We start from the raw sequence: 24,500 nt of genomic DNA, 5'->3' as shown, positions 1-24,500 counted from the left end.
GGGGAGGGGGAGAGGGGTCCCCTGGAGCTGAGGCAGGAGTGAGAGGATGGAGAGGGGAGGAGAGGAAAGGGGAGGGGGCTGTGACAAAGGGGAGGGAGGGTGAGAGGAGGGGGAAAGGGGGCAGAGGCGACGGTGGTGGTGGGGAGACCATGGGAAGGGGTGCCCAACTCCACCCAGTCTCGGCCTGAGTAAGGAGGCACCCTGGCCTCTCCCTGGACTCAAAGGGAGCCCACCCGGCTTTGCCAACACTCTCCATGGCCATCTCCTCCACCAACCGACTCGCCCTTGGGGGAGGATGCTGGGGGTGAAAACCGGGGTGGCCCCTCTCCCAGACGGCATGGCCTCCGCCCACCTCAGCCAGGCCCCGTGGAAAGGCAGGGCCCCACGTAGCACAGAGCAGGCAGTGGTGGTTTCTTCCTGTCCCCAGTCTCTAACCCGGAAAGTAATGACCAGTGCGTGAGCCAGGGGCCAGGAAACCCCTCTGAGGGCAGCTCAGGGCAGGCCCAGGGCCCAGACAATTTGGTGGCCTCCAGGGCAGAGTATTCTGTTATACGACAGCTTCCGTTTTCGACCATCTGATGGCAGAGCTCCTAAACTCTTGCCTCAGGCCGGGTGCGTGTTTGGAGGACCCTCGTATCTGAGCTGGGGCTTTGCCTCAAGGCACAATGTGGCCGCTCTGTGGGCCCTGGCAGCCCCCAGCCTCACCCGGTTTCCGTCCAAGCATCCTCACACAGACACAGCTGAGAAACGCATCACCACAAGCGGCCCGCCACAGCACGCGCCCTGACACGGCCCGGCCCCTGCGGAGGAGCCGGGCCCACCCGGCAATGCAGAGGGAAGAGGAGGGAAGCCGCGGAGGGGCAGGAACAGCGCCACGGCCACCCCCGCTCTCCATGGCGCAGTCCAGGGGCGCGGGAGAAGCAACGGGACAGGGCAGGGCCACTGCCGGACACGTCACTGAGGAGAAAGTTCCAGAGGCAGGACGTGAGGACAATGGGGTAACCAGAGAATGGGCAGAGAGAGAGGGGAGACACCGGAGGAGAAAGGAAATTGAAAGTCAGAAGAGGACAGACCGAGCGAGCGCGGAAGAGAAAAGTGAGCTGTACCTAGTGTCATTTCCGAACGAAACGCTAAAGGCGGTGGCAGCCAGGACACACACGTACACACACAGAAGAAATTCACATGTCAGAACGAGCACCGTCACCCGGCCAGGTACCAGCTAACTGATACGGAGCAGGCGGGGCTGTGCCACACCAGCCGTGGAGCTGCTGACTGCCGTCTCGTGGGGCCCAGACGCCCCAGCCCGGGGAACTGCAGACACCCCTTTCCCTGTGTCCACAGGGAGAGCCTTGGGTCCACCTCCAGCAGGACCAGCTGGGCACACCTGGAGCTGCCACCCAGACCCAGAGGGATGCCCTCTGTCCCAGGGGTCCCCAAATGCCCCAGGTCTGCAGACAGAGCCAGAGGCCCGCTGCAGCGCAGCTCAGAACAAATGCGCCCCCGACCCCCGACCCCGACAGCCCAGCTCCAAATGCCACTTCACAGCACGTGACCTCGGGCTGACAGCAGACATCTCTGTGCCCTGCTTCTTGGACCAATGACGGGCAGTCACTGCCCCGCCTCATTGAGACGTCCTGTGGGTTAAGTAAGCTGGTGAGGAGCTGAGGACAGGCCTGGAAGGCATTATTGTTATTACAAGTCCTCTCCCCAGGAGGCCCAACCGCACCCTGAGGCCCCGGCCCTGGCAGGCTGGCCAGCCCAAAGCCTCCCACTGGCCCAGGGCCTGGCTCAGCGCTGCCACCTCTGTCCACCTGCCTAAAATGTCGCTACAGGACGCTGCCGGCTTCCTTCCCACCGCAAGTGCTCGGGGCGTGAGGACCCAGCCCAGCCCAGCAGGGCAGGAGGGCGGCAGCCCACCGACATGGGACCCAAGCAGCCACCCTGGGCAGGGTGTCACATGGCAGGAAACTAAGACCCAGCGGGCTGAGAGGGAGCCATGGTGCATCCAGGAGGTGCCTGGCCTGCGGGGAGACCACGCCAGGACCCAACTCATGAGCAGCCCCAGCGGACCCTCTGGGGTCAGGTCACCCGGAAGGGCGCCCCTCCCCTGTGGCTTCCCTCACCCTACCTGAGCGAAGTCCAGTCAGCCCCCCAGGTACACTTTCAAGGGGAATGTGTGGCCCAGACTTGGGGTCCCTGGGCCCGCAGCATCGGCACCACCGGGAACTGATCAGAAATGCAGATTCCGGGGCCCCCGCACTCACGGAAGCAGGAACGCTGGGGCGGGGCCACCTTAAGGGCAGAGCGTCAGAGCTTCACCGTCGGCTCAGCACCGTCACACTGTGGACCCTCTGCATCCAGCCCATTCTGGGGAAAGTGGCCAGTCCCTCCCTCCAGCGAGGCCGTGCCAGGCTCCACCATGGATCCTGGTCCTTCGCCCTTCCATCTGCGTGCTGTGCCCTGGGACCCCGTTGTAAAGAAAGGGGCTGCAGGCAGGCCAGCCTGCACCCACAGCAGAGCCCCGGGGGGGTTCCTGCAGGGCCCCCAGCCGAACAGAAAATGCCCATCAACACAGTCCCTCTGCAGCAGAGTGGGGACCCAGCATGGAGAAGTCCCCCCCTCAGACACCTCCAGTCCACTTCCAGGAGCCTCCGGCTGACATCCTGACTCCAAGCGAGCCTTCCAAGCCTGGCAGGGAGGGGTTCCTGGACGAGGAGGCCTGTCTGGCGGCTCTCCTCCAGCCAAAGGGGTCAGGCAGCAGGCCCCGGAAACAGAACCACCCCAAATTAGCTCTGGGACGAGAGCGTGATGCTCAAACAAGCGAGGACCCACATGGGGAAAACTTGAAAACTCAGTTAAAAAGTTTTGTAGACGAAGAAAATGCCACATGTTGTAAACATCTTTTCTGTCCTGCCACAAACAGGCTGCAGCTGTTTCGTTTTCCCCGGGGTTGGTGGAACGGGAACCCGTATTGGCCCTGCCTGTGAGCATGTGTGGGTCCGCGGGAGGCCCTGGGCTGCCCGGGTGGGAGGTGATGGAATCTCAGGGCTCTCGACACGAGCACCTGGTCATTCTGTATGAGCCTCTACCACTCCTGCTGCCGACGGCCCATCAGAGCTCGTTTAGACAACTTCTGACATGCGTCACAGCCATCGTGCGCCAACAGGCCGGCATGGCGGGCATCCTAAGGCGAATGGGTCTGCCGAGAATCTGGAAATTAAACCCCACGCTCGAGGTTTCAACCTGAAACTCGTTATGCTCTGGGAACTATGTTTCTCGAAAGAGTGTCACACTTGCAGGAGTGGCCCAGGTTCTTGGGGGTGGTAATCTGATGGGCAGGCTTCCAGGACTGAGCCCCCGGACTGCAACCAGGGCAGCCCTCCTGTCCCGTGGGGACCGTGATCCCAAGACGTGCCCACGCGGCTAAGAGCACAGGAACGGCCTCGAACCTCAGGAATTCTGCTGTGTCTGGATGCCACACGTGCTCGGCCAAGTGGCATCACCCACCACGCAGAGCGAGCTCTTAGACCAGAGGGACACAGGGGATGGAGGATCGAGGGGATGAGGGGACAAGCGAACCCCCGGGCCAGGCTTTGAGCTTCCTGGGGACAGACTGTTCCTGTCTTAGTCTTTAATCCCCCTTTCTAACACCCCAAAGAACGTGGCTCACATGTGACAGATGAATGAATAAGTGAGTGAGGGTCATGGCCCCATAAATGGCGCAGCATGGCAGGACAGAAGGGGAAACTCAACAAGATCCCACAACTGGGCCCTTCCGGGGAGGCTGGAGTAGCCTTTGGGGCACCTGGGCCACCTGTTTGGGGAAATCAGATCCTGCGCCTGGTGGGATGGTGGGAGTCACCGTGCACTGCCAGTGTCCCCCAGCCTTCTCCTCAACACCTTTGTGCTTTAAAGGGTCATGAGGACCCTTTCTGCTCCAGGCAGGTGGAAACCCGAGCCCTGGGCAGGAGCGTGAGCTGGGGTAAGATGTGCGGACAGCGTGGAAGGTCTGACCCAACTCTTCATGGGTCACAGGCTGTGTCACAACCCCTCTTGCGTGTCTCGGGGTCTCCGCAAGGTGGGCGTGAGTCCCTGGTATTTAAGTGGGGCTCCTTCGGCAAAATTGGAGTGGTTAGGAAAAAAAAACCAGGCTTTTGCTCAGGAGGTATGTGTTTTAAATTAATTACGAGTATTTTAAATTAAATACTAACAAGGTAGTAGTGAAAATAACCACACAACTTACATTAATAAAGTTCCACACGCAAGACCCCTGCTAAGAGCTTTTCATGTTCATCTCATTTAACATCACAACCTCAGGCAGGCCCTAATAAAATCCCCATCCTGAGGCGGAAAGAAACCAAGGTTCCAGAAGATTCTGCCACTTGTCCACATTCACAGCCAGGCTGCCCCAGCCCAGTCGGTACAGCCCCCAGTCCCCACCCCACTCCAGATGGGATGGGTGGGGGTCACCATGCACTGCCAGTGTCCCCAGTACTGGGGACTCTGCTTGTCCCCAGTACCACCCACCACAGTGGTTTCCTGCCCCGCAAAACACAGCCCCGTGAAGGAGGCACTAGCCCGAGTCTTGGGGTGCTGACCCCTCACCCCTCTGAGCGCCCTAAGCCTCCTCTTCGGGCCAAGTCCACTGGGGGCCGATAAGCCCACCTCTGAAACTGGGGGCTGGGGCCCCCTGCTCAGGTGCAGGGGTGAGGTCCTCCTGAAGTCTAGGGGCTGGCGAAGGAGGCCCTGCCGGGAAGGAGGGGCTCCCCCTTCCTTTCCTGGTGCCATGTCTCCTCCTGGCCCGAGGGTATGTTTCCATCTTACCCAGAACCCTCCTGGAGGCATGAGGTATTTGTAGGGGGGTGTCCAGGACCAGCCTGAACACCCTCTATCATGCTGGGCTGGTTGTGGAAACGCAAACTTGAACAGAATGCCCACACACCCCCATGCGATCGTACTGATGGGCCTGGAAGTTTCCACTCATCAGGGAAACAGCCCCTACATCGGGCCCCCTGCAGGGATGAACCCGAGCCGATGGGATCCCGCCCCAGAGCCTTCTGAGATCCGGCAGACTTCCATCTCCAGGACCAGCTGGTAAGCTGCCACCTCCAGCAAGCCCTCCGGGCTGCCCGAGAGGCAGGTCCCTGCTCTGGGCTCTGCAGGGCTGTGACCCTCCCCTGGTACAGAGTCCACTGCCGTTTTCTCCTTGACCAGGTCTCGGCCGCACCCAGCTGCGTGTCCCCAGGGAGGGCAAGGATCTGCTCCTGGAGTGGGTGCATACGTCCTCGGGCACACCCCGACAGGAACCACAGTCTGCTCACTGCCCCAGGGGGGCCTCAGCTACAACTGCCCGGGGCACATTCACAGTGACCATCTGTCCTGACACACCACACCCATGACCTGACAAGGACACAGCCTCCGAAGGTCCTGTTGTGCCCCCAACCTGGTCCTTGGGCTCCCCCCTCATAAAGGGGCAGGCACCACCCCGTTCCCCTCCCTGCAGCTTAAAGCCTCAAACATCGGCACTGGAAGCCTTCCTGCTGCTCCTTTCATCCTTCAAAACAGTGACCCCCAGGGCCACCAAGCTCTGGCCACAATCCACAGAGACCCATGAGCTGCCCGCCCCAGCTTGGCCCCCAGAAGCCTCTCCCTCACATCCTGCCCAGCCTGGCAAGACAGTTACGGCCTTGACCCTCCGCTCAGAACAGACTAGAGTCTCACGGACAAAGTCTGAATTAGGGACCGTGAGGCTGTCCACCCCCAGGGTCTCAAGGACCCTGCACCCAGTCACCACGCGCCAGGGCCTCACTCGAGTCGGGAGGGATCTGCTGTCCCCGGCCCAGGAGCCCGTGCCTCAGGGGGTTGGACCTGGGCCCACCCACCTACTTCCAAAAAGGGTGTGCGGTGGCCACGGCAGGAGCACGGCTGGAGCCACCCGCCTGGCCAGTCAAGGGGCTCGCACCCAGGCCTGGGAAGCATAGAGCGAGGAGATCTCAGCCGGGCTGCTCCTGTCTACGGCCCCTCCCCCCTCCCTCCCTCTTTTCTCTTTCACTTTGCGGGGAGTGGGCCTGGCCGGCCAGCCTGCATGCGGGTGCTCCCGCTGGGGTGCAGGGACGGGCAAGGCTCAGGGGTGGGGTGGGGGGGAGGGGAGCAGGAAGTCAGCCAGTGTCTACCGAGGGCAGGAAACTACCAAAGCAGCCAAAATCAAGAGTGGGGGCAGAAGGGACTCAGCCAAGGGAGGGTGACGGAGAAGGAAGCAGTAGGAAGAGAAAAATACAAAAGGAAATAAAATGAAAGGAGAAGATGGGAGAGACGGGAGGGAGAGGTGAGCAAGTGTGGAAGGAATCCAAAAAGCGGAAATGAAATCTCAGGGCTGCAGGGGTGGGAGGCGAGGCTGGAAGGAGACCAAGGGGCGCAAATGGTACCTAGGCATGTCCGAATCAAGAAACTGCCTGCAAAACACAAACAATCACAGGTTAGTGAGGGGCGGGGCAGCGCGGAGAGAAGCCATCCGCCGCCACAGGCCCCCTCTGAGCTGGGGAGGCTGCAAAGCGCGGGGCCTTTGAGCGGGGAGGAGGCTGAGGCCGCGGCAAAGCGGGTGGGCAGCTGAGGCTCCGAGGCCCAAGCAGACCTGGGTCTCTGAGCCTCAGCATCTCTGGGGGCAGAAGGGCCTGCCGGGTCCCCCACAGAGCAGCCGGGCCGTCAGCCACCGTCCAGGGAAGATGAGGGCCCTTGGGAGGAGCTGCCGGCCTGGTCAGCTAAGCCTCAGAATGTCTCCTGCCGGGGGCCACCCCCCGAGGAGCGTCCCTGAGATTTTCCAGGCTGGGCTGGGGTCGGGGCAGTCCTGGGGCCGTACGGCACGGGCAGAAGCCAAGCAGGGGCCAAAGCAGCTACGGGCAAGGACTACAGCCCCAGCCCAAGGACGTCCTTGAGCCGTGAGGGCCCGGACCGGCCCAGAGCTGGCCGGCCTCACTGCCCACAGCCCCCAGGGAACAGGACAGAGCCCATCAGCGATGGGTCCTCTGGCCTCCAGGAACAGGGAGAACCTCTTTAGCCAAAGCCCCACTGACCCGAGGTCCAGCCAGGAGCAGCTGTCCCCTCCGCTGCCTGGGGACTGAGCCCAGGACGAGGTCCCCCTGTGCCCTGCAGCAGCCGTGCTGGCCGGAGGACGGGAACCCAGAAACGCAGTCTCCCTCCTCAGAGCAGGGAGACCGTGTAGGGCGGGAGGCCCAGAGGCACCCCCGCCCCCTTCTCTCCCCCCCACCCTTTCTTGCCCCAAGAATCTAGGAATTGCCAAGGCAAAGGAAGGGTCAGAGGTCAGGGGAATGCTGGGGTCATTCTCCAGGTCCAAAGCGGCACTCAGCATGGCAGACAGAGCCCTCCCGGGCCCCACCTCCCCCGGGGTCCCCCCCCCCCGGGGGCCCCCCCCCCGCCGGCCCGGGCCCAGCGGCCCGTGTCCCCGCCGGCAGCCCGGGCGGGGGGGGGGCCAGGCCCTCTCTGCCGTGTCCCCAGGGTGTGTTCTCATGGCGACAGGCCCCCCCGCACTGTGCCTCACTGGCCCCTGCCCCGAGGTAAGCCCCGCCTGCCTGTCATGGTGTCCCCCGCCCCTGTGAGAACACCCCCCAGCATTCTTCACCCAATCCCTCCCCGCTCTGGACATGAGTGCAGGGTGAGTTTCTTCTGGAAGGTTCTGGGGCAGGGCTGGAACCAGAGCCACACCTGCCCCTGTCGGAGTCTCTGCCCCCACCCCCCCAAGCTGCCCACACCAAGGGATGGTTCCCTACAGCCCACTCTCCAGGGAGTCTATAAAGAAAGCGAGCTCCGTCTGGTCCCAGGACTCTTTATCCTTATGGATCCAGTTCTCCCTGCACGTGTGGGGTGCCCGCACTCTGCTCTGAGCACACCCAGCCCTCAAGACATCTTTCCTGCAAACACAGCCGCAGAAGCCCGCGGAGACGCCCATGGCTCGAGCTCAGGGTCAGCTCTCGGCTTCTTCCTCCTGGGCCAGGTCGAGCCCTTGGGACTCGGGAGCACCCTCCCCGTGTCCCCGAAGCCCCAGAAAGCAGCACCTCAGACACAGCCAAGCCCTCCGACCTTCCCCCCCCGGGAGGGCGGCTCTCAGTCATGAGCTGCCTGCCCCGGCCTGGCCCCCACAGGCCTCTGCCTCACATCCCCGCCCGGCCTGGCAAACCCCAACAGGCCTGCTTTGTCAGGGGCTGCCGGGGGGGCCACATCCACCCACCCTGATGCCTTCAAGCTCAGACTGCCCAGGTTGCAGAGATCTCGGCCATCACCTGGGAGCTTGGAAAGGAACAGCCCAGTGACGAGGAGCGTGGGCTAAGCTGTGCCGCTGGGCAGACCTCCACCCCGGGATGCCAGACTGCCGACCCAGCTCAACCCTGAACTCCTCCAGGACCCTCGGCCCCAGCACTCCTGCCAGAGGGTACAGACTTGCCCGCAGCGGTGTGGTTGGGAAATCCAACCTGTTTGTCCGCCCCATGCCTCCCACTGCCCCATCCCGCCCACCCACCCACGAAACTCCCGAGGACAGGACCCAGCTCATCCGCCGGCAACTCCCACGCGGCCCCTCCGTGGGGTGACCGAGTGAGCCAGAGACAGGATGGTGCGCAGACAATCCTGCCGGGGGAAGTCGCGGCCACAGGCACCCCTCCCTGCGCCCCTTCCTGGAGGGCTCAGAAAGGAGGGCTTGGAAAGCTTTGGGCCCTTTGTGGCCAGGGAGGCCAAGTGGATGAGCTGAGAACGCACCCTGGGTTCTGACGCAGACCCTCCTCCAGGGAGTTGGGAGCAGCCCTGCCGCCGCCCCCAGGGGACTCACCGGTCGTCCTGGGCCGGGTAGATGTATCCAGACGAGAGGATGTTGAGGGACAAGATGTTGGGGTCAATCAAGGACTCGTCGGTTTCCGGGGTGTTTCGGATGCGACCTACAGGAAAGGGGACAGGACGCGTGTCACTGCCCAGGAGGGCAGGTGGGGGGCTGGGTCCCTGCTCTCCGCCTCTGCCTGGGCCGGAGCTTCCACCTGTGAGGCCACATCATGTGGCTCCCCACGTGGCCACAAGAGCACCTGACAAAAGGCAACACCGGGGGTGTGGGGGACAGGGAGGCCCACACGGGGTCTGCACCTGCATGTGTGCCACCTGTCAGTGGACGTCCTGCCATCTTTCCCTGCAGCCCAAGTTCTGAGTTTCTTAGTCTTTCAGCCATCGATAACTCTCGCAATATCTCCCCCACCCCAACTGATAGATGCCAATCCCTCAGCCTAGAACTCATAGGCTCTCCTACCTGCTGGAAAAGGAAATCTTAGCAAGATGAGAAGGAGAAAATGTTCCCTTTTCTCTTTACACTTAAAAAAAGGAAAAAAGAAAGAAAAGAAACACTATGTGTGTCAAAAATCTCCCCCTGTAAGAAGCATCTCCAACAGAGCCCTCTAGGGCGCCCGCACTTGGGTGGGGGGCGGGAGTGACTCTGTAAACGGCGCCAGAACCGCTATGAGTCAGAACTCCCTCCTGGTGGTTTCAGTAATAATTTCGTGCCTTGTAGAGATCCTTAAATTCACTGCTGCTTCCTCGAGGAATAAACAAATACTGACTTTTCTTTGTTAAGCCAGAAAGGAATCCCTGGCCTCTCCCCTCCTCCCCGCCCCCCATGCAGAGATGAAATAAGACCCAGCACCAGGACAGAATTCTGAGCCCACACGCTGGGGCTCCACTTCCTGGAAGCCTCTAGCAACATTTGAGCTCTGGGAGAAGGCAGGTGTGGGCCTCCAGCCACGTGTCCCCGAAGGGTGTGTCCCCCATGGCTGGAGGCTAAGGCAGGGGAGGGCCACACGGCCCCTGCTGGGGCAGCTCAGCTGCAGGAAGAGACCTGGCCCGTGTGCCAGCCTCACCCCTCCTCACCCCCCGGGCGTGGGCTTCAGCGGAGGCTCTTCGGAGGGACTCTGTCGGCTCAGAGTCTGCCCAGGGCTCCACCTGCAAAACTGATGCCCTCGGAGCCCCGGTCAGGCCGAGACGTCCACTCACAGGTCTGCGAGGTTGATGTAGCCCAGAGCGGCAAAGCCCAAACCCCTTAGCCCAAGAGTGGGGGCCTTGGTGTTCCTGCCAGCATCTCCCCGAATCCCCTTCAATAGCACCCTTATCCCCTCACCACACACATAGGCGAACACCCCTGTCTGCATTTTCAAATGGGATGTGGCCCGGAGAGCAGAGAGAAAGGTGGGATCCCGGGACCAGGGCCTGGCTCCCCAAGGCCAGCGAGGGTACAGCCTCTGTGCAGACACAGGGGTGCTGGTCACTATCCTAGGGATGAGGGTGATGGGGTGGGGCGTCAGGGAGAGGTTCCACCAGGACCAGAGCTGGATCAGTAGGTGGTGTAGACCCTTCCCTCTGGGCAGAACAGGCTCGGGGTGACAGCGGCATCATTTCCCACCCACGTGTAGTACATCCGCGAGCGAGTTGGGTGTCTGCTCCATCTTTCTCTTGAAATTGATGCAGAGTTTTTAGATTCACCCTAAACAACATCTGAAATGGGGGTGTGTGTGCTTGTTCTACTGTTTTTCTGATTTGTGTGAAAATAGATACGAAACGTCTAAAATAAAAGCGTTTGTCCTGGAGCCCCCAGAACCTCCCTGCCCACAATCCTGCACTTCGGGTGCAGGACGATGGGTCCCTTGTCACAGTCCTGTTACTACACCCTCAGAACCCCCCCCTACAAGCCCCAGGGACACTGCCCTGGAGCTGTTGCCCACCAGCCACAGCAATGCCCCAGGGTGGGCCCTCCACGGGGCCCTCAGCTCCAGGCCAGGGTGGCGTGGGCAGCTTCATGCTGACGACACGCTGGAATGGACAGTGGTCCCTATCCTTGAATGGAAACTGGGAAGACAAATTCTTTACAAAGAATCAGCAAAGGAAATGTTTCCAGTAGATGAAAGAGTTCAGGACATGAAGTTACAGAAGGAAAGCGTCTAAGCTCCTGGGTGATCTCTGTAAGTTGAACTGTGTCTCCCCAAAAAGACGTGTTGCAGCCCTGACCCCCAGAACTTTATTTGGAAATAGGACCTTGGCAGACGTGATCAGTCGAGATGCTATCACACTGGAGTCAGGTGGGCCGTCATCTAAGTATCTAGGCCCTGTGAAGACGGAGGACGGGCGTGATGTGTCTACAAGCCGAGGATTCCCTACAAACCACCAGAAGCTGGAAGAGGCAAGAAAGGATTCTCCCCTGAGGTTGCAGAGGCAGCGTGGCCCCTGCTGACACCTTTATCACAGGACTTGTGCCTCCAGAACTGGGACAGGATACGTTTCTGTGGTTTTAAGCCGCCAGTTTTCGGTGCTTTGTTACGGCAGCCCTAGCAAGCTAGTACAGTGATTAAATAGAAACCTGGACTCATCACCTGAGGCCAAGCCCTTCTTTTCAGGTGAGGGGCTGAGGCACACAGCAACAGGGGCAGAGCCGCGGTTAGAACCCAGGCGTCTGGCCAGGGCCCGGGGTGAGGGGGGTGGTCTGTGCTCTTCCCCCGAGGCCCCCCCCCCACCCCGCACCACTCACCCACGACCAGCTCTCGCACTTCCTTCCAGTGAATGTGGCTGCCTGTCTCATGCAGCAGGGTCACGGTTATCCGTCTCTGGATGCCCTGCGAGGCACCAGGAGAGAAGACACAGTCAGATGGCCTGGGGTCCCTGGGGGCGGGGGGGCGCTCGAGGCCAGTGGGAGCAGCAAGCGCTTCGCACCTGGTGAAGCAGGAAGGTCCCCATGCACGGCATCCCGCCACGGTGGTCCACCACTGCAGGGATGTAACTGGGAGAGAGATGTGAGAGCTGAGGGCCGCGCCCCTCCTCCCTGCCCCCCACCCACAGCACACACACCCGGCCCCCAGGAGCAGAAGGGGTGAAAACAGGAAAACAGATCAAAGGTAGGGTGGCCCGCTCCAGGGAGACCAGAGTGCCACCACGTGCCACCTGGCCCAGCCCCCGGACCCTCCCTGCTCCACAACTCCAGAGGACCCCAGCCCATCCCCAGCGTGGGCTGCACCAGCCGTGGGACTTACTCGCCATTGGCCTCCAGCTCGCAGATCTCGAAGTAGACCAGCAGGTCGTACTTGCAGTGGCAGGGCCCGGGGCAGGGCCGCGTCAGCGTGCTGAGCTTGGTGGCGGGCACTGGGGGCGACGGGGGAGAAGCACACACTGGTGGGAAACTGAGAAGCCACGTGCCGAGGGTGCGCTCAGAGGGGAGGCCAGGGAGGGGACACCTCAGAAGCAGTGAGGTCGTTGCCCTCCAAGATAAAGCACCAGCGGACCCCTCCCCAGGGCCCAGGGTACGCCCCGCTCTGGGTACCGATGGGCCTGGGAACAGACATGACCGTGGGCCTCTCTGTGCCCCGCGGGAGGAGCGCTCAGCCACGCGCACCTGGCACAGGCTCTGCAGAGGGTGGTACTTGAGCCACACAGAAGCAGCAGGACGGAGGAGCCCTGCCTGCTCGGAGGCCACACAACCCGCCCAGGACCCTCTGCTACACCACCCTCACCCCAGCCGCCGCACCAGCCCGAGCACCTGCCTCCAGCTCAAGGGGCCCCGGCCCTCGGCTCCCACTGCCCTCCACAGCCCCTCCTCCATCAAGTCCCACCTGAGCCCCACCGCTCCCCCACAAATGTGCATCTGGGTGTCCCCCTGGAGGCTGCAGGGAAGGCTGAACAGCCCAGGAAACACAAGGGGCCAACCTAAGACCCACAGAGAGGCCAAGAATAATGTCCACAAGTGGTCCGCAGGCCTGGAGGGGCTGGCGTGCGTCCCCCTGCGGCGCCCTCAGTCCGCAGACCACCATCTTACGGGGACTCGGGGGCGGGTACGCAAGGGTCACCGCGGACGTGGCCCAGGAAGCAGCAGACGCACCTCCTGCACGGCCCCTCTCGGGCACCCATGCCGGCGACAACGCCCCCCGACCTCAAGGCGGGTTCCTGGGCTGTGAGGGCCTCGGCTGCACTGCCCGCCCCCGTGCTGACGCTCCAGCCTTCTAGAGACTGTGTCCCTGGACTTCAGCTCTTGTCGTGAGGGCAGGAAAAAACCCTATAACCCCTTTTAACTAAAACCCAACCGATCTCAAGAGCTCTTGCTCCACCCACCTGCTCCCGGGGAGGGGCTCTGGGCGCCAGGCAAGGGTGCTGACCGTCCAGGGACCCCACTGGCCTGGCCACCACCAGCCTCAGCCTCCTGTGGACCAGCTTCCGGGTCTGCCTTCCACCCCAAACCTCATCCATCCTGCGAGGTTCAGCTCAGATGTCCCTGCCCCGCTGAAGCCCCTGGCCCCCCACTGTCGGCTCCGGGCAGCCTCATGGGACTCCGGGCAGGCACCACCTCACCATTGCCCTGCTGCCCTGTGCATGCCGAGGGGTAAAGGATGTCCTGTACCTTCGCTCTGTGCCCCCCGCTCCAGTGTGAGCCCCTTACGCCATGGGGACCCCATGAGGCCCAGCAGGGGCAGGGTGGCCCCAGGAGGCCGGGAGAGCACTGACCCATCACCAGGACTGCGCTCGGCCTTGGAGGGGCCGCCTACACAGGCACCCACTTGCCCAGGCGTGCACCCAGGAGGGCCCCGCCTACCTGGCTTGGACAGTGGCATGACCCGCGGGAAATGGCGGCGCGAGGGCCTCAGGGGGCTGTGGGGACAGAAGCACCAGTGTGAGGTGACCAGAGACTGGTGTCTGCAGGCTCCCAAGGTGGAGCGGGCAGCCGAGGGCAGGGGCTGGCCGGGGAGGCTAGCAGGCTGCTGGCGCCAAGCCCGGGTCTCCCTCCTTCCCTCCCTCCCTCCCTCCCTCCCACAGGGCCCGGGGAAGGCCCGGTCTCAGGCCCTCCACCAGCTCGGAGCGAGAGGGGGGCCCCTCAGGACCCTAGAGCCCACCTGGGAGGCCCCACGAGGCCCCGAGAACCGGGGCAAGGGCCAGGGGCTCCCGGGACAGGGCCCCTTTGGCACTCCCAAGGACCGACAAGGCTCCTGGGGCCAAATGCCCCGAAACCACCTCCTCCCTGGGCCCTCTCTTTCCCCGACACCCCAGATGCTTTGCTCTGGGTCCCTCAAGTCAGCTGAGAGGGGAGATGGAGGTGGCAACAGGGTGTCCCACTGCCCCTGACGCCTGTCGGCTATTCCCCCCACGCTCTGGGTGGGGTGGCCTCAGAGGGGACTCGCCCGACCCATCGAGTGAGCCCCCGGCAGGTTGCAGCAACGAGGGAGCAGACGAAGGGCCCTCATTCAGTCTGCGGAGCTGAGGACTCAGGGACCCTTCAGCGGAGTTCTCGGGGGGCCACAGAAGCCGTCTCCCTGTGGGCCACCCCGGCCTCCTCCAGCCCAGCACCCGGCTCCTCTCGGCCCCAGTACGCGGTCCATGCCCAGCCTAGGCTGAGGTTCTGACAGCGACGGTCTTTAAGAAACCCCTCCTCAGTCCTCAGGGGTCATCTCTGACCCGCTCTGGGTCCTGCCGACCCGGGAAACCGGCCGCCATAGGCGGGGAGATAGGCGGTGGGAGGCGCACGGCTCTGCAGCCGCCACACCAGGCTTGTCCGGGGCACGGGCCGACCCTGCTGGCCAGGGGGTGGAGAGGCCCTGACCCCCCGACCCGGAGCCGCTGACCTGAGCACGTCCTTGCAGAGGGGCGGGAATGGGTGCTGCTGGTAGTGACCGAAGACCTCGAACACGATGGGCTGGCTCTTGATGTACTCGATGAAGGACCTGGTCACCTCCACTGCGATCTGGAGGGAGGTGTGGTCGAGGGGGAGAAGGAGAGGCACAGAGGTGAGCACTCAGCCCCCACAAAGGACTCGGCACTCCAGGCCCACATTGGAGACCCCCAGCCAGGCTGACCTGTGCCCACGAGGGGGGCAGTGCTCCTTGCCTAGGTCTGTCCAGCCCACCTCTCCTACTGTCACACTCCCAGTGGACAGGCCACCGGGCAGCAGCCCTAGGGCTCGCTCCGCAGGACAGATGGGGCTGGGGGCCACTAGGCTCAGCTGCTCCTTCAGAACACAGAGCTGGAGGAGGGGCCTCTGTGATCCAGTCTGACCCTTCTCGGGCCCTCGCCCACTCATCAAGAGTTGTGGGTTGAATTGTGTCCCCCCCTGCTTCATAGGCTGAAGTCCTAACCGCCCCCCGCACGTATGTTTAGAGACAGGGTCTTCACAGAGGTGATCAAGTTAGAACGGGGCCCCAATCCAACATGACTGGTATCGTTGTAAGAAGGGGACATTTGGGCACAGGTACGGACGGAGAGGTGACGTGAGGACACAGGGAGAAGACGGCCGTCTATGAGCCAAGGACGGATCCTCCATCACAGCCTCAGAGGGAACAGCCCTGCCCGCCTGGGTCTCGGGCTTCCAGCCTCCAGGGCCGAGAGCTGCTAAGTCTTTGTTGCTGAAGCCCCAGGGCGTGGGGCTCTGCTGGAGCAGCCAGGAAAGGAGTCCACCAAGCACACCTTCAGACCTGGCCGCATTTCCCTGCCTTAGAAACCATGGGAGCCCCTCTTCCCGAGGGTCAGGACAGGCTATAGCTCACAAGGCCCTTCTGAGCAAGGCCTCTGTGCCTGTTTAGGCTACACACCCACAGCCGGGCAGCCAGGGTCAAACTCGCATTCCCTGGCCAAGCCCCTGAGGCCTCGCCACCCGACAGTTTCCGTCATGGCCCCATTTTCCTGCCTCACAGCAGCAAGTCCCTGCTCTCCCAAGAGCCTGGCTTGGAGACACTCCCCTGCCCGGAGCTCTCCTGGCCTCTCGGGCGTCTGCCCAGGCACCCTGCAGCTCTCTGCGTGCCCTGCCCTGGCCTCAGCCCCAGCGCCAGGCCAGGGTGGCCCCGCCGGGCACCCCAGACACTGCACGTCCACATCTGCCCAAGGCTCGCTGCAGGGAGCCCTCGGGGGCTCTGATCTGCCCCCACCCCCAGTCTTAAACCCACCAAGACCCCCAGTGCCCAGGACAGGGCTGGTGCTCAGAGGAGGGAGAAGCAGTGTCAGAGAGAATGAAGCTCGCTCGGGGAGGCTGCACAAAGCCCCGGGCCCCAGGAGGGGCCGACCATGGCGGGGGAGAAGGGGGCTCTAGGGACGTACGTTCTGGACGTGGTAGAAGCCGAGCGGGGGCCCCCTCCCCGTGTTCTTCAGGGGCTCCGTAGAGAAGGCCTCGTCATGGCGATGGATGAAGCTGTGAACGGGGAGGAGAAGTTTGGCGGGTGTGGGGCCTGGACACGGGGACCCACAGCCTCCCGGGGGTCACCAGGTGCCCCCCGCACCTTGCCGAGACCCACCCGCACAGCCCGGCCCCGGTACGAGACTCACTTGAACTGGCAGAAGATGTCGGCGTACTCGGCGGAGATGCTGGACGCCTGCAGGACGGTCACGCGGAAGGTGAAGGTGCTGCCCAGGCCGAGGTGGTCCAGGGCGGCGTCCAGGGGCCCGTCCAGGGCGGCTTTCTCGGGGCTGTCCAGGAGGCCCTCCGGGGTCACTGCTGCTGGGAGCCAAGGGCAGAGGGGCATGGCGGGACCTGAAGGGGCTAGAGCCCGGGCTCAAGGGCTGGACCTCACCGCCTGTGCCAGCTAAGAGGCGGGGAGGGGGTGCGGGGGGCGGGGGCGAGGAGGAGCTCCAGGCCCTCGCGGGGTTGGGCCGTGTCCCAGAGCCTGTCCCAGCAGCCGCGGGGACCCACCTGAGCAGGTGTTGTTGTTGACCTCATCGGCCGAGGGCCCCGCGTCAGCACCCTGGCCCTGGCCCTCCACGATCCGCAGCTCCTCCTGGGAGGTCCCCGAGCGGGACATCCCCACCACGGGGCAGGACTCGGACTGGAACTGTGTGGGCAGGGGACACAGTCAGACAGAGCCGGCCTGGGTGCGGCCACTAGAGCCGCGTCGAGGACCCCGGGAGCCTCGTTCCAGGCCTACCCTGCCATGGGCGGGCACCCACCTCCCCAGGCCTGTCTCCCATGCTGTCACGGCCTATATTAGCCTACCAAGTGGGAAAGGAAGGTGGGAAACGGTCTCTGGCCTTAAGTTCTGCTCCCTCTCCCCAGCCAGTACCCCTCCCGCAGCTCCTCCCCGCTACGGGCAGGATGCAGTGAGACTCTCCCACTGGCTTCCAGGGCCCTGGCCAGGTACACCGCCACCAGGTGCCCCCATAGCCTCTGCTGCCCCGTCCGTGCCCCCGCACTCTCTGCCTGATGCCCTCTGCCCCTCCTGTGCGTCCCCAGCACTGACGACCCCTCCGAGAGGGACCGCTGGGGGGCTCTGGGCCCAAGGCCTCAGAAGCACTGAGGTTCAGGGTGGGGCGGTGGGTGGCCGGGTGGTGTCAGGTTAGGAAAGGGCCTAGAGGAGAGAGGAGGAGCTGCCTGCTCCGGGGGGGCACCGAGCGGGACCCCCCTCCTCCGCCCTCTCGCCTGAGAACAGAAATGGGAGCCCTGGGAAGCAGACACTGTCTGCTGTTCCCCCGAGTGAGGCCCGGAGTGCTGAGGTCGGGCTGGAGGTCTGTCCAGTGGCGCCCATGGCTGCACCACCCCTGCGCGCTACCTTCTCAAAATGCTGGTCGTCGAAGGAGATTTTGGCGGTTCCCGACTGGCGGACGCCGGAGCCGTAATCAGGGGCCTCGTCGTCGGCTGAAGCGGGAGCGGAGCAGGTGGTCAGCGCCCAGCTGCCCCGGTGCGAGCGGCAGAGCTGCCCGGTGCGGGGAGGGCACGGGAACCAGGACGGGCTCTGGCCCACTTTGGGGGCAACCCCAACACCGTCAACTGGCTCTGGAAGAGTGAGGGCGCCGTCCCGGGCACACTGACCCCCAGCCTGTGCTAGCCCGGGGCCCAGAGGAGCCACGTCCTCGGCACGGCCTGCTCTGACGGGCCCGCAAACTCCACATTTTCAAAACAAAACCTTCAACCCCTGCCCCTCTCCCCCCCAGCCCCGCCCGCCCGCCCCCACCTGCCCTGGCCCAGACTCAGATGCTCCAGCAGAACCCAGGGGTCCTCCGGACCCTACCTCCCCCTCAGCAGGGCCTGCCCCACCAGGTCCTCCTGGCTTCCTCTGGGAATCGCACCTGTCCCTCTGCCGCCACCGTCACCCATCTGGACACTCAGTGCCCCACACGCTCTCACACCCCCTCCTTCACAGCGTTTGGGGTTCCCCGCTGTGCTTGGGACAAAACCCTAACCCTCCTCCTGCTGCCTAAAGGACCCCAGATCTGACTTCCCACAGACTCCCTGGCCCCCAAGTCCAGCCACTCTGGCTAGATGCCACCCCAGCAGACTTCACAGACCCCAGGGGGCTCCAACCCTCTGTTCCGCGGCCCTGTCGGGGTGCTAACACCACCATGCTCTCCACCCTGGCTGCCCGAGGGGCCGTGGCTCTGTCCCACCATCACCCAGGGCCGGCCCAGGGCCTGTGCACAGCAGGGCTCCATGCTGGGAGACTGGATCAGCTGACCCCTGCCATGGTCGAGGGCAGGGGCAGGTGTGGCTTCTGAGACCGTGAAACAGCACCCTGTGGCTTTGTAAAGTACCCTCTCCTTCACCACAGCCACTAGACAGGGGATGCCAGGTGTGGCCCAAGCACAGACAGCGTCGACCCATAAAGCAGCCGGCTCAGTGGGATCCACTCACCAGGGCTGAGCGGGTCAGGAAGGGCCAAGGAAGAGCCCAGGGAGGACAGAGCCCCGGAGGTTGCAGGGGCAGCGTGCCCCGGGGGATGAGTGGCACTAGATGCTCCCAGCATCCCTGTCACCTAGAGCCACCCTCCCCCCCAGCCCAGGCTCCCCCTTCTCAGCTGGGTCCCCAGGGGCCTCGGCACCATGGTGACATGACTGGGAGGTGCGGAAAGAGCACCTGGAATGATGGGGTCGTGAGAATTTGGCGAGGGGGGACCAGACACCCAGAGTGGGGTCACGTGAGCTGCCCAGTGGGGGTACAGGCCACCCAGGTTGCTCACTCCGAGCCTCCCTGTCTCAGCCTGGAGACACTCCACTGCCACACACTCTGTCTGTCCTGCCCCGTTCTGGCCCCAAGGTGCCTGGGCTGCTGAGACGTGCAGAGGAAAGAGAGTCCTGTGGAGGCCCCGGGGGCCCGAGGGCAGAGAAGGGAGGAACGGCCGTTACAGTGCGAGCACCAGGCCCTCTGGCCGAGTGCACCCACGTCTGTGTTCTCCAATGATCTCTCCGCACTCCTGCCTCTAGGAAGCTTCAAAGCGGACGCCATTCTCAAGGCAGCAAACCCAGGCTCAAAGGCCTGTGTGGCTGCCCACGGCCAGGAGGGGGTGCTGGGAAGGTGACTAGGCAGGAGAGGGTGTCTGCCTCTGCAGTGAGGGGGTCTGTATCGCCAGGCCCACGGTGGAGGGGGTGTTCATAGCCTCTGAGGACACAGGCCAGCACATGAGAGGTCAAGGGGTCCAAAGGGGGCAATGCTGGGGAGTCCGGAAAGGCTTGGGGGCTGCAGTGGGCAGGGCCGGAGCTATGGGCTGCAAGTCTGTGCGCCTGCCCTGGGGCAGAGATGGCGGTGGAGGGGGTGTGGCAGGGGGCACCTCTGCGCCAGGCTGGCTCTGTGGGTCCATCTGGGGCTGCCTGGTGGCAGGCCCGAGCCGGAGTGGGCTCAGACAGCCCTGGGCTCGGCCTACACAGCCCCAGAGGCCCCAGCCGACCAGGAAGAGTCCAGGAAGCTAGAGCCAGGAGCCGGGCAGCAGGGGCTTCTCCCACAGGGAGAAACAGAGGAGGCCGGGGGCCTGGGCGGGGCTGGATGCACGTGGACCACCATGCGAGGCCCGCAGAGGTCTCCCCACCCAGGGGCCCCATCGGTGAAGGGACAGAGCCAGCCCGGGCCGCCCCGCACGCACCTGAGATGGCCTGGACGGCCACGCGGAGAAAGCCCTTCACCTCGCCCTTCTCGCTGACGATGGCCACACGATGCACCAGGGGCACGGGGTACAGCAGGTTGCTCAGGTACACGAAGGCCCTGGGGGAGGCAGAGGCCGCGGTCAGGGCCAGCCCGCTGTGCGCTGTGACAGGCGGCAGCGGCTGCACGGCCCGGGCTCACGACACAACACTGCAAAGCAGAGCGAAGCGGGCAGCCAGGGCGGCAAGCAGCAGGGCGGGCGGGCAGGCGGGGCACTGCGCTGGGCAGGGGGGGGAGGGGTCCTCGGCCGCAGAGGAGACGGGAGGAGGCGCAGGACGGGGGGCACGGGCGCCGGCAGGAGCAGAGGCTGTGGTGAGGGGGTGGGCCGGGGCGAAGCCCGCGACCTGAGCAGAGAGCAGCCGAGGAGGGAGGTTTCAGCCTGCTTCAAGGAGGAGGACCTGGGACCCGCCTCGCTGACCTACGACCCTTACGCTGGTGCTGACGTCCCCCCCGCCCCTGTCTCCCCACCCGTTTCCCAGTGGCCCCTGACGCTTGCTCACGGACCCCACGACGGAATACGCCTCACGATTCCCTCTGAGCCCCTCCAGGAACACGGCGGGTGGGAGCTCCATGATGTCAGTAAAGCTAGGGCACGCCCCCCTCACCGGGGCCCAGGGGTCCAGCTGAGCCCTGAGGGACACCCCAGAAAACGTGGCACTGCCTGGCACGGCCCCACCAGCTCCCAGGGTGCCCAGAGCCCCCCCTCTCCTGTGCAGCTCAGCTGTGCACCCAGCTAGTGCCAGCACAGGCGGGACAGAGGCCACATCACCCCGGCGGTGCCCCTCTCCCTGAGCCGGCCAACGAATGGGAGTCACACGGGCAGCCAGGAGGACAGGGGGCGTCCCTGGAAGAGCCTTGCTGCCTCGCCGGGTGGGCGGGCTGCTGTGAGCACAGCTCCTCACCATTCGGGGCACCCTCCTTTCGGGGGTCACCCTTGCCCCCCACCCTGCTCTGCCCTCCCCTCCAGCCCAGAGGAGCAGACCTCGGCAGCCCTGAGCTCGCTGGGCTGGGGGTCCGGGGTGGTGGTCCCGGGGGAGGGGCACGGCTTGGGCAGGATTTGGACAGAAGAGGGTGGGAGGCGCTGGGGAGGAAGTGCAGAAGGAGGGGTGAGGGAGGCCCAGGGCCACGGCCAGGGATGGGGGAAGGTGGGAACAGAGGTGAGAGCAGCAGGGAGGACAGTGGAGGGGAGGTGGGAGTCTGCTGGCCAGGTGGGCGCTGGCCCCTGGTGCATGGCCAGTGGGGGGGCGCGGAGCTGGGAGGACAGGAGGAGAGGCGTGTCATCCCAGGCACCCTGCCCCTCGCCCAGGCTGAGCCACTGATGTCGCCCCACACTGAGAGCTCCAGGGTCCCCACTCTGGACCCCCTGTGGTGAGAGGCACGGGGAGGGGCTCTTCCCCAGGGGCCCTGATTCCAGGCCCTGGTGTCCCCTCTCAGGTGGGCTCCGTGTCTTCCCGCCACCCTCCCCCCGCAGGAGGTCGGAAATCTGAGCACCGTCCTGGCTTTTATCTCAGATCCATCAGTTCTACCTCAAAACTCTCTGAAATCCGCCACCCAGCCCATCACCCCTGGCCTCCCACCCGCTTCCTTCACGGCCTCCACAGCCGCCAGAGGGGACTTGAGGCGCGACCAGACCCGCACCTGCCGTGGCCCCCAAGCTCTTTGCATCCAAGAGGCACCTGAGCCCCTGCGGCAGCCCCACCCGCCCCGCTCAGCCCCGCTCTGGCCCCCGGCACCCATCTCCCTGCTCCTGCCACTGCCCCCAGCGGCTCCCATCTCCGCGTCCAGGCCGCCTTCTGCGCGGCTCTCCCTGTCTGTCTGAATTCACTCGTGGCCCATCTCTGTTGACTGCTTTTCGCTTTCTGGGCACCCACAGGCCAAGGCAGGCCCCCGTCAGGGGAGGGTGTGCTGCCTCCTGGGCCACCCTCCTGGGGCTAGAAGAAGCCCCTCTTCCCCAGCACAGTGCCCCTTCCTTCCACGAGCTCTTCGGGGGCACGGTGTAGACAGATGGTGGAGGCACCTCTGCCCATCGCGGGGTTGGTGGGGGCCTGGGGCTCCATTGCCCCGTCAACCCACTAAGGCGAGCCCCGGCCCTGGTCCCAAGAGGACATTGAGGCCACAGCAGCAGAGGGCACCAGCGGGCAGGGGACGGCCGGGGTGGGCTGCTGGCCTCATCCAGCACCCACCTCGGGACGGGACGGTGGTGGCCTTCCCTCACCGGACACCCGGGCTCCTGGCCAAGGGCCTTTGATTGACGTTGGGAGTGGGAGGGGAGCTACCATGAAACGATCAAAGTCATGAGGTCCAGAAGGGGAAACGGAGGGGGCCCAGGACTCAGGCTGTGGGAGGAGGTGCAGACCCTGCTCTGCCCCTGCGCCCGGAGGCCTGTCCCCTGGGTTGGGACACCGCCCAGCCACCCCACCCTGCCTGAGAGAGCTTAGGGAACTGGGTAGGACAGCCCCAAGCTGCAGGGCCAAGTCAGCACCCACCCTCCAGCAGGTGGAGGGCCTCTTCCCCAGGGCAGGACCCCTTCCCCGGGGCACTGCCCGCTGCAGAAAGCCGGGTGTCGGGAGGCTCCCAGGAGCCCCAGGCACAGCCGGAGGGAGGGGCCGCGGCCTGCCCACTCCACCCGCAGCCTGCAGGGAACCCACAGGAGGACCCTCAGGGAAGGCGGGGACACCTCTGGCTGTGGGCCAGGCACAGGGGTGCTTAATCTTCACAGCTCCCCCGAGGGAGAGTTGAAGGGCGTCCAGGGCCACCTGGCCGGGAGGGGAAGCCAGGCGCAGGGCCGCCTCAAAGCCCCCGGCCCGCCCAGGGCTGCCTTCCTGAAAGGGCCAGGGGGCAATTCCACAGGGACTTCAAGCTCCCAGAAGGCCACTTACAGAACCCTGGAGGCGACCCAGGACCGCCCCTGAGGGGCAGTAATGGAGGGGCAGGAGGCTACCCCTCCCCCTTTTTGAGTCCGCAAAGGCCAGGCCAAAGGGAGTCTGGGGCACTGCACAGAGAAGTAAACTGAGGCAGGCGCCGGACGCAGCCCAGGTCATAGGCGAAGGCCATGGCAGGCGGGCCCCCTCCTGGCTCCCCCCCAGGGCCTCACCACTCCACAAACCTACCGTGGTCTCCCAGGGGGCGCTTTCTACCACGTGGCCCACCCGTGGGCACAGACGACAGGGTCCCACACATCAGAGGGGGCTGTGCCCCTCGTGTCCTGAGGCTCAAACAATGCCATTGGCAGCCCACGAGACTGAAAACTCCAGTGAAGAAACCATATGTGCCTGTCCCTCCGAGCTCACGGGGGCGGCACTGGAGCCCCCAGGACCCCGGGCGGCAGGTGCGCCCGCGTCTCCTCCGTTCACATCCCAACACGGAGACCAGGGCCCCCTCACCAATGGCACATCTTAGTTGGATTGGCTGCGTCTTTCTTTCTTGGGGGCACAAATACGGTGCCGGAGAGCTAAGACGCCGCGCTAGAGCTGGTGAAATACGCCATTCCTGCCCCATTTCACAGGTGAAGAGACGGAGGCTCAAGGACATTAAGGAAGTTGCTGGCAGCAGAGCCCCAGCTGACATGAGACCCCACAGGCTGGCTCCTGTACAGCTCCCAACCGTGCGGACACCACACTCCCCCCCAACCGGCTTAATTAATGCAGCTCATTAACTAAGTAAATCTAGCCTTTCTTGATCTTTCAGGGTTTCCTCGTGTCAGAGGGGAAAGGAAGCCCAGATACTTCTGGCATTGAAAAACGGCAGGGCCGGGGGCCTCGAGGGACCCCTTGGCTGGAGGTTAGGGTTTTACAATGAAAAAGACGCCTGGAATTCACGGCCACACTCACTCCCTCTGAACTTCATTACCCGGCTGTGGGACGGCCTGCTCTCACGCTCACTGGGGTGCCCAGGTGGGTTCGCATGCAAATCCAGCTGCGGCTCTGGGGTCGGTGCTCCCAGAGGCAGAGAAAGAAGCCACACTGGATACTCTCTCCTTCCTGCTGCCCCGGTCCCCGTCTGACTGGTGACAGTGACGGGTGCACTCATCCACAAGGGACCTCTGGGGGGCCCCGCAGCCACGGCCCCTGCTGGCAGCACCAGCCTCGAGGGCAGGGGGCGGGGGCTGGAAGACCCCAGGCCCACCCCGCCTGGCAGCCCCAGAACTTGAGGGGATGGGGCCACGGTGCAGAGGCTGGGCCTCCCCCTCACTGCCCACCAGGTGCCAGAAACAACCTGACGTCAGCACCCGCCACCCTAGGCCAGAACAACCCAGCCCTGTCCAGAGGACCCTGTCGGCCACGGCGCACCTACCCGCACACGGGGTGGCTCGGAGCCTCGCGGGGGACGATTCGGGCTGAGCGGCTCGGCACGCAGAGCACACCCAGCTGGGAGCTGAGGGCCCAGCCTTGCCAGCCCAGACGGCACAGAGCGGACACGGCGGGTCAGTGCTTTCCCACCCAGTCTTGAACACGTCCCTTGGGCGGTCGCCAGTCCCCCTTCCCCGTGACCCTCCATCCCAGACAGTCACCCCCTCGCCTTCCTCTCTCTGCAGCCCACCCACCTTCTGAAAGCCACGGTCTGAGCAGGGAGGATCATGGGGGAAAACGGAGCCCCC

General features: G+C 64.3%; 1 protein-coding gene across 5 annotated transcripts in view; it reads right to left on the bottom strand.

Moving 5' to 3' along the window:
- Positions 1-24,500, bottom strand: part of KIF1A (kinesin family member 1A) — an 88,731-nt gene that overhangs the window by 11,507 nt on the left and 52,724 nt on the right. For 3 of the 5 annotated variants that reach the window (XM_029225309.1, XM_029225312.1, XM_029225310.1), the window contains 12 exons: positions 19,845-19,963; positions 17,544-17,629; positions 16,691-16,829; positions 16,327-16,495; positions 16,102-16,192; positions 14,637-14,755; positions 13,613-13,668; positions 12,063-12,171; positions 11,746-11,812; positions 11,564-11,648; positions 8,837-8,942; positions 6,426-6,452 (listed from right to left, as the gene is read on the bottom strand). In XM_029225309.1, the coding sequence (XP_029081142.1) occupies positions 6,426-6,452; positions 8,837-8,942; positions 11,564-11,648; positions 11,746-11,812; positions 12,063-12,171; positions 13,613-13,668; positions 14,637-14,755; positions 16,102-16,192; positions 16,327-16,495; positions 16,691-16,829; positions 17,544-17,629; positions 19,845-19,963 (1,173 nt within the window). The remainder of the gene's footprint in view (positions 1-6,425; positions 6,453-8,836; positions 8,943-11,563; positions 11,649-11,745; positions 11,813-12,062; positions 12,172-13,612; positions 13,669-14,636; positions 14,756-16,101; positions 16,193-16,326; positions 16,496-16,690; positions 16,830-17,543; positions 17,630-19,844; positions 19,964-24,500) is intronic. The other 2 variants (XM_029225311.1, XM_029225313.1) reach the window with 1 other exon arrangement.

The sequence above is a fragment of the Monodon monoceros genome, unplaced genomic scaffold (genome assembly GCF_005190385.1).
Source record: "Monodon monoceros isolate NGI ecotype Baffin Bay Population unplaced genomic scaffold, NGI_Narwhal_1 Super_Scaffold_16, whole genome shotgun sequence".
Taxonomy (NCBI): domain Eukaryota; kingdom Metazoa; phylum Chordata; class Mammalia; order Artiodactyla; family Monodontidae; genus Monodon; species Monodon monoceros.
Note: the sequence above shows the minus strand (reverse complement) of the source record. Positions and strands in the feature narration are given on the sequence as shown.